Source organism: Hypanus sabinus, chromosome 27 (assembly GCF_030144855.1).
Source record: "Hypanus sabinus isolate sHypSab1 chromosome 27, sHypSab1.hap1, whole genome shotgun sequence".
Lineage (NCBI taxonomy): Eukaryota > Metazoa > Chordata > Chondrichthyes > Myliobatiformes > Dasyatidae > Hypanus > Hypanus sabinus.
The window spans coordinates 22,645,101-22,653,429 of NC_082732.1; the positions used below are offsets into that span (position 1 = coordinate 22,645,101).

Here is an 8,329-nt window from a genome sequence, read left to right on the forward strand (position 1 = left end):
TTCTGACACCATGTTCTTCAGTAAGACGCTGCACAGACACACCACGATCCAGCTTCTGCAATGACTCCACTTTCTGTGTTATTGATAATGATAGATGCTTCCTTCTCTTTTTCTCATTGTTACCCATAAGGGTATCTGTAGCTCTTTTTGACATTTTCACAGTGAAATTAAACACAAAGTCAACAGTGAACACAAGATATCAGCGAACAGCAAATGCACGCGTAACCAGTACGAGCGCTGAGCCACAACAGACGTCTGGCGGCCTCTGCTAGTGCTGCCCCGTCACACCTGAGTGACGTCAGCTGTTGGCGAAAAAAACTTTGGTTTTCAGAGCTTTTTGGATTTCAGAATTTCGGATAAGGGATTGTGGACCTGTAGTAGCACCACTGGCTGAGCCACTGCCTCAATTCCAATTCAATCCTTGAGCCCAGTGCTACCTGTGGAGTTTGCACGCTCTCCTTATGGGATTCCTCCCAATCCTGAGGGCATGAGCATTGGTAGGTGAAGTGGCTACCTTAAACTGCCCCTGCTCTGGGCCTGTATTCACTAGCGTTCTGAAGAATGAGGGGTGACCCAATTGAAAACGATTGAATTGTGAATGGTCATGTGTACGTGGAGAGGGTGTTTCCAATGCTGGGAGTCCAGGGGGCATAGCATCGGTTTCAAGGGGTAACCTTTTAGAACAGAGATGAGGTGAATCTGGAATTCTTTGCCACAGGCAGCCGTGGAGGCAAAGTCTTTATGTATATTTAATGAAGAGGATAATAGATTCTTGATTGGTCAGGGGCTGAAGGGATACAAAGAGAAGGCAGGAGATTGGGGCTGAGAGGAAAATTGGATCAGCTGTGATGAAATGGCAGAGCGGACTTGATGGGCCAGGTGTCCTAATTCTGGTCTTATGTAGGCGAGTGTCAGCATTTGGAGAAAGTTATGGGAAACTAAAGGAGAATAAAATGGCACTAGTGTGTGTGGGGGTTGCTGACGGGGGGGGGGGGGGGGGGTCCCAGCTTCTGTGGTCTGAGGAACACGTCTGAATAACATGTCTCTCAAAGCTGAGTAACTCCATCATGCTATAAGTCTTCCTGTCTCTTTTGTGGAGTCACAGGGCACTCTAGCACAGAATCAGGCCCTTTAGCCCATCTATTTTATGCTGTCTTGTTTTTCCTGCCTAGTCCCATCTACTCAAGCCTACACCATAGCCCACTGTGCACATCTCACCCATCTACAGAACCTACCCGGGCTTCCCTTAAACCCATGTACCAATCTAAATTTCTCTTAAATGTTGAAATGAACCCGACACCTACCACTTGTGCTGGCAGCTCGTTCCACACTCTCACCACCCTCTGAGGGCAGAAGTTCCCTCCCATGCTCCCCTTAAACATTTCACCTTTCACCCTCAACCAATGATCTGTTGGGCAGCAGCTCTACGCTACTAAAGGATTTTGCTTCACTGTCGCTGCAGATGCGAACAAAATGACGTTTGCAGGTGGGAGTTTGGATGGGGTGGTTTAGAACAAAACAGATACCGAGGAGCACTACAGCACAGAGAGAGGCTTCTAATCCAGACCATGTCAACCTGTTACTCTGCAAGGTCCCGTTGACCAGATACGGAGTCATGGAGCACCTCAGCATGGAAACAAGGCCCTACAGCCCATCCGGTCCACATCAAACTCAAAACTCTGCCTCGTCCCATCGCCCAGTACCTGGACCACACCTTCCCAATCCACGTATTTATCCAAACTTCTCTTAAACATCCACCATTTCTGCCGACAGCTTGATCTGCACTTGTGCCACCCCTCTGAATGAAGTTGTCCCTCCTCGGGTACGCCTGAAATACACCCTTAACCTATGATCTCCAGTCCTAGTCTCACCCCCACAGTGGAAAAAACCTGCCTGCATTAACCCTATCTATACCCCTTATCATTTTTTTAAACCTCTATCAAATCTCCTCTCTATCTTCTATGCTCTAGAGCAGGGGTGGGCAAACTTTTTGACTTGTGGGCCACAAAGGGTTCTAAAATTTGACAGGGGGGGGCCGGACCAGGAGCAGATGGACGGAGTGTTTTGGTAATACACCTCATAAGAGAAAATAAAATATCATGGGATATGTAGAAAACATGTGCTTTAATTTCAATTGAAAATGAACAAATGCATTACAACAAAATATCTGTCTTTGAAGTCCCATGGTACTTAGCTATTTGTTGAAATGACTTTTAAAACACTGAAAATTAAATGAATAAAATACAGCTTTTTTTAATAGTAACAGTTATTATTTTAAAGCACTGAAAATTCTGTTATCCTTCAAGATATTATCATCATCACTCTCCTCCTGACTGTCTTTATTTCAAAAACGGTAGGAGATGCAGGTCTACTTGTCCTGCTCCTTCTTATTCAATTGTCCCCTGTGCCAAAACTCAACAACGACCAGCACAAGGACAGAACAGTGAGAGCGCGCCAGTATGCGGAGCGCGTTATTTGATCTGTAGCGCATTTTTTATTTTGAGAACGTACGTGCACCTGCGCACTACTCATGTCCATCACTTAACAGAAATGACATGTAACATGCAAGGCTTATTGAAAAAAATATTTTCAAATGCATTTTTTACATAACACAACGAAGAAACTTATTTTTAATTTCAGTGGGAACAGTGTTGTTGGTCTCCCTTTTTAGCCAGCGCATCAAAGTCTGGATTTAGTTTTGTTGTGGCGATTCTCAGGATGGATCTGAGGTGTTGGTCAGTTAACTTGGATCTGTGGCTGGCTTTGTTGATGTTCATGACGCTGAATACCTGTTCACACAAATAGGTCGAGCCAAACAAAGAGTAAAGCGCAAATGTGGAGTAATACGCTGCACCTCTACAAAGGTCAATGTATATAGAGTGCGTCATCTATTGGGAAAACGCCAGAATTGCGGGAAAAAAACGTTAACAAGGTTTATTAATATAATTTCATCAAGTTCTGCAGGCCGGATTAAAAAGCTCAACGGGCCGCATATGGCCCCCGGGCCGTAGTTTGCCCATGCCTGTCTTATGGTCTTAAAGCCCTAATCTATTCAGTCTTTCTCTATAAATCAGGTCCTCAAGTTTCAGCAATATCTTTGTAATTTTCTCTGCTCTGTTTCAATCTTATTTTCATCTCTCCTGTAGGTAGGTGACCAAAACCACAGACAACACTCTAAATTAGGCCTCACCAACAACGTATACAATTTTAACTGAAAATCCCAACTCCCGTACTCAATACATTTATTTATAAAGACCAATGTGCCAAAAGCTTTCTTTATGATCCTATCTACCTATGACGACACTTTCAAGGAATTATGGATCTGTATTCCCAGATCCCTCTGTTCCACCACACTCCTCGGTGCCCTACCATGCAAACCCCACCCTGGACGGACCTTCCAAATTGCAACACCTCACACTTGTCTGCATTAAACTAAGAAAGCTGTGGACGCAATCTGGGATAATCCTGACCCTGGCATCCAGGAGATAACAAGCCGACTGAGAATTTAACTTTCATCCACAGAACCTCCTTTCTGTTCCCCTAACCAGCAGATCCCCTATCGTTACAGCTCACCTCTTCGCCCACTTCCCTTCTGAGCCACAGGGTCAGACTCCGTGCCAGAGACCCAGCTGCTGTGGCTTTCCTCTGCTAGGTCATGCCCCCCAACAGTATCCCACTGATATATATCTGTTGTTGGGGGGAACGGCCACAGGGGTACTCTGCACTGGCTGCTTATTCCCTTCCTGCCTCCCGACCATCGCCCAGTTATCTATGTCCAGCATCTTGGGTGTCTGTGTCCCCTCAGTCTTCCAAATGATCCGGATTTAATCTGGTTCCAGCTCCAACTCCTTAGCACAGTTTGTTAAACGATGCAGCTGGATGCACTTTTTGCACGTATAGTTGCTGGGGACATTGGGGATCGCCTGACTTCCCACATGAGGAGCATTCCAGTACCCTGTCTGGCTTTCCCACAGCTCTAAATGTGTAGTAAGAAAGAACAAATAATGGAACGAAAGATCTACCTACGGCCTACACCTCTCCTCGCCAAAGCCTTGATGACCCAGAACCTCAACTCCCCACTCCAACGCTGACCCACTCAATCAGTGGCCACTCTGCTCAAATCCAGCCACCCTTCATTGGCCCACGCTAGGTGCTTAATTATGCGCAACCCAATGTCTCCTCAGGAACTGTGACATGCACAACGTGCTGACTGCCCCCGCTTGCTTCTTTTAATCTCTCTCTCTACACAATATTATCCAAATCATTAATATAGATGATAAACTATAGGCCCAGTGCTGATCCCTGTGCCACTCCACTAGAAACAGGTCTCCAGTCAGATGGCTCCTCCAGCTAAGCCAGTATTGAATCCAATGTATTACTTCATCCAGAATGCAAGAGATGGAACCTTCTAGACCAGCCTCCCACGCAAGACTTCAAAGGCCTTGCTAAAGTCCACATAGACAATGTAAACACCCTTTTCTTCATTAACTTTCCTGGTAATCTCCTTGAAAAGCTCTATAAGATTGGTTAGACATGACCTACCATGCACAAAAAGTATATTGACTATCCCTAACCCCAATACTTTCACTGTATTTCACGTCCTTTAGAATACACTCCGATAATAACTGACATCAGGCTCACCAGACTGTAATTTCCCAGTTTACTCTTAGAGTATTTCTTGAACAAAATAACAAATTTGCTATCCTCACGTCCTCCAGCACCCACCTGTGACGAAGGATATTTTAAATATCTCAGGTAGGGCCCTTGCAATTTCTGCAATTGCCTCCCACAAGGTCTGAGGGAACGCCTCGTCAGGCGCTGCTCACTTACCCACCCAAATGTAGCTCAAGAACCTCCTCTTCCGTAATCCAGATATGGTCCGTGATCTCACTGCTCTTAAGTCTGACTTCTGTAGACTCTGTGCCTGCTCCTGAGTAAATACTGTTGCAAAGCAGTTCTGCCAAACTGCGACAGATGGTATAATTACACTCAAACGTGCTTTAAAAGTCTATTTTCCTCCCAGAAGGAGACTTCAGTCCAATTAGGATGCAAGTGAAGAGTTAGGAGAGGACAGGCCAGTGGCTTTTGAATAGCTTGTAATGCACTTGCACCAGATATGATGCAAACCCAGTTATAAGTGGTTAGAGACATCACAAAAACCAAAGGATACCTCAGTCTCTCAGGATGTAGTTATTTGAATGTAATCTTACTATATGGACATCCTCTTTCCCAAATCACAGGATCAACTGTAAAGAGGGAGCGACAGTTGCAGGAATCACCACACTGAGTGGTTGAAATTCGGAAGACACTGAAGAGTCTGGGCAAAGATGTAACCCTTCTTTACCAAGCCACTGATACCTAATCCCGCGACCCCTCAACATGGGGAGGCACAATGGCTTTTCATTCAAAGCAAAGAACTAGAGGTCTTTGGCTGAAATACTAAAAAAAACAGGTGTCACAGAAACCAGGCAAGTGTTAAAAATTATCTGACACTATCTGAGATTTCCTGGTTACCAATAGCCCTTGAACTAACAGCATCAAAAACTGACAAGCTGGTGTCATTGCTGGCTTGAGGTTTTGCTCAGCTTCCTGCTTAATAATGTTATCAGTAACACACGATGCAAGCGTTTCAAACCACGCTGTCTTCTTTCTTTCTCAGTCTGGTTTCGTGGAGCGCTACGCCGAGAAGGAAGAGCCAGAAAACATGGTGATTCGCGTATGCTGTGGAATGTTACTCCTGTTGGCCACCATGTCCCTCACTTACTACATTTACAGGAGGTTGTGAGGGAATTGGCTGCAGATCATTTTACACACACAGAGTGGATCACCTGAAGCCCAGGCTCTACACATGATTCCATGGACCAGATCATCAGATTAACCATGTGTGCCTTGGGCAAGTCTTCTCTCTCTGCATCTTTCACAAATACTTCAGCAAAAATAATGGCATGTAATAACCCAAATTAAATTATATGAACGATTAAATTATGTGCTTTGTCCTGAGGGCAAATTTGTGTGAATTGACAATTAACCTCTCCTCCTCAACAGCATATTCAGATAATAAATGCAGTGGCCACTTTATTCGGCACTCCCATTTGTTAATGCAAATATATATTCAGCCAACCACGGGGCAGCAACTTAATAATGTACATAAAAGCACGCCAGCATGGTCAAGAGGTTCAGTTGTTGTTCAGACCAAACATCGGAATGAGGGAAGAAATGTAATCCAAATGACTTGAACTGTAGAATGACTGTTGGCGCCAAACAGGGCGGTTTGAGTATCTCAGAAATCGCTGATATCCTGGAATCTTCATGCACAACAACTTCTAGAGTTTATAGAGAACGGTGCAAAAACATTTAAAAAAAATCCAGTGAGCAGCAGTTCTGTGGATGAAAACACCTCGTTAATGAGGGAGGTCAGAGGAGAATGGCTGGACTGGTTCACGCTGTCAGGAAGGCGACAGCAACTCAAACAGGCAACAGTTGTGTGCAGAAGAGCATCTCCAAACACACAACACGTTAAACGTTGAAGTGGGATGGGTTACAGCAGCAGAAGAACACGAACATACACTCAGCGGCCACTTTATTAGGTACAGGAGATGCCCAATAAAGTGACCACTGAGCGTAGACTGGTTTATAGCATATGGCAGGATTATCTAAATTATTTAATTGGGACAAGGTTTCATTACGGGCCAGTTCACATAAAAACCTGGCTGAATTGATCCATGTAAGTGGCCGGCTGGTGGCGCAGTGACATCAGCCGGACTGCGGAGCGAAGGTTCCCGAGTTCGAATCCAGTCGGGCCGCTCTCGGACACACATCCCATCCGTGCAGGGTTGAAGTCGGCTCTCGTTGTGAGAAGGACGTGGGGAATCACTCACAGAATCTTTCCTTCAAGACAACCACTTGAAAACAAAAGTGGTCGTGGCACACCAAAAAAAAACACCTCTCACAGCCCTTAAAACCTAACACTCTCTGGAAAGTATGTTTATTACCATCAGACAGAGCAAGAGCAGGATTGATTACAGGATTGATGGCCTTTTCAGATGCAACTCCATGCTATTTCTTTAGCTTGATTCAAGCTTTGCTGTGGCACTAACTAGAACAAGACTAGTCAGAAATAAATAACAGTATATTAATAAACAGTTTCTCAGTCTTCATTTGGCGTCAAATACTTTCTTTCCCCGGCATTTTTTGTTCGCATCTTGCAAATGCATTTGCGGGGATAAAAAACGATAATGTAAAGAAACTAACCCAACAAGACCAGCCTCGCCACCTAGCGGACACAAACGTCATTACCACAAGTTCCTCTGAAAACTGAGTTCCTCCAGCATTTTGTAGGCGTCACTTTGGATTTCCAGCATCTGCAAGACTTTCCCGACTTTAATGGTTTAACATATTTGTGCTGATTTACGTCCTAGCTTTCAGAGAAGTCCCTCAGAGGCAATACTGGACAGAAATAATGTCAGAAATCTTATCCATGAATACATATCACCCTAATTTTACGTGACATCAAGTATTTTCTTTTTCCTGTACTTTTTGCACCTTGCAGATGAGAGGGGAAGGGAAATAAATTTGTGGAGAGATCTCAGCCAAAAAATTTGAATCAGACAGAAGTCTTAATGTAGCAGAGCAAGGTGAGCATGGGCTCCCAAAAATAGTCAAAAATCACCATTTTTACAGATAAGTAATGATTTAAATACAAGAAATGTTTCCGTCCACTTTCTCCCCCAAGGAAATTGCCACACACTGCATCTGTCTCCTCACTCAAATGCCCAAATTTAGTCTATGCTTGACAAATAGAACATGTATGAAAAAGTTGCCTGAAAAAAAAGTAAGATTTCTTTCCATCTTCATGTCATCCTCACACACCAATTTCAATTTCATTTTCATGCGACCATCACACAGTCGAATTTCAATTTATATTGCATTACTTGTGTGCCAAAACTTGCTCTATAGAAACATGAACCAAATTAAAGATGAAAGTGATGCCCAGTCTGAGGTATTAGGGCAGATATCAATGACTTGACTAAAGGTAGCTTTATGGGACAGTTTAAAGGAAGACCCTCGTCAAAGCACAACTAGCAATTGCATCCCGGGATGTGCAAAGGTTTAGGATCGGAGCAGTGCGAGGGGTTACAGATCTGGAGGAGATGGTAAAAACGGGGAGGGTTGAAACCTTGGAGAGATTTATACAACAAAGAGCAGAATTTTAAAAAACAAGTTCACAAAGGTTAGCAAAAATAGGACTGATGGGTTAACAGGTGGACAGTAGCAGCAGAGTTTTGGAGGACCTTAGTAATGGAGAGTGGACTACGAGGGAGTTGGAATA

General features: G+C 44.2%; 1 protein-coding gene across 2 annotated transcripts in view; it reads left to right on the top strand.

The window, feature by feature from the left end:
• Window positions 1-7,014, top strand: part of bcl2l16 (BCL2 like 16) — a 38,041-nt gene extending 31,027 nt beyond the window's left edge. For both annotated transcript variants that reach the window (XM_059951926.1, XM_059951925.1), the window contains one exon: window positions 5,660-7,014. In XM_059951926.1, coding sequence (XP_059807909.1) covers window positions 5,660-5,785 — 126 coding nt within the window. In that variant the 3' untranslated portion in view covers window positions 5,786-7,014. The remainder of the gene's footprint in view (window positions 1-5,659) is intronic.
• Window positions 7,015-8,329: the final 1,315 nt, after the last annotated feature.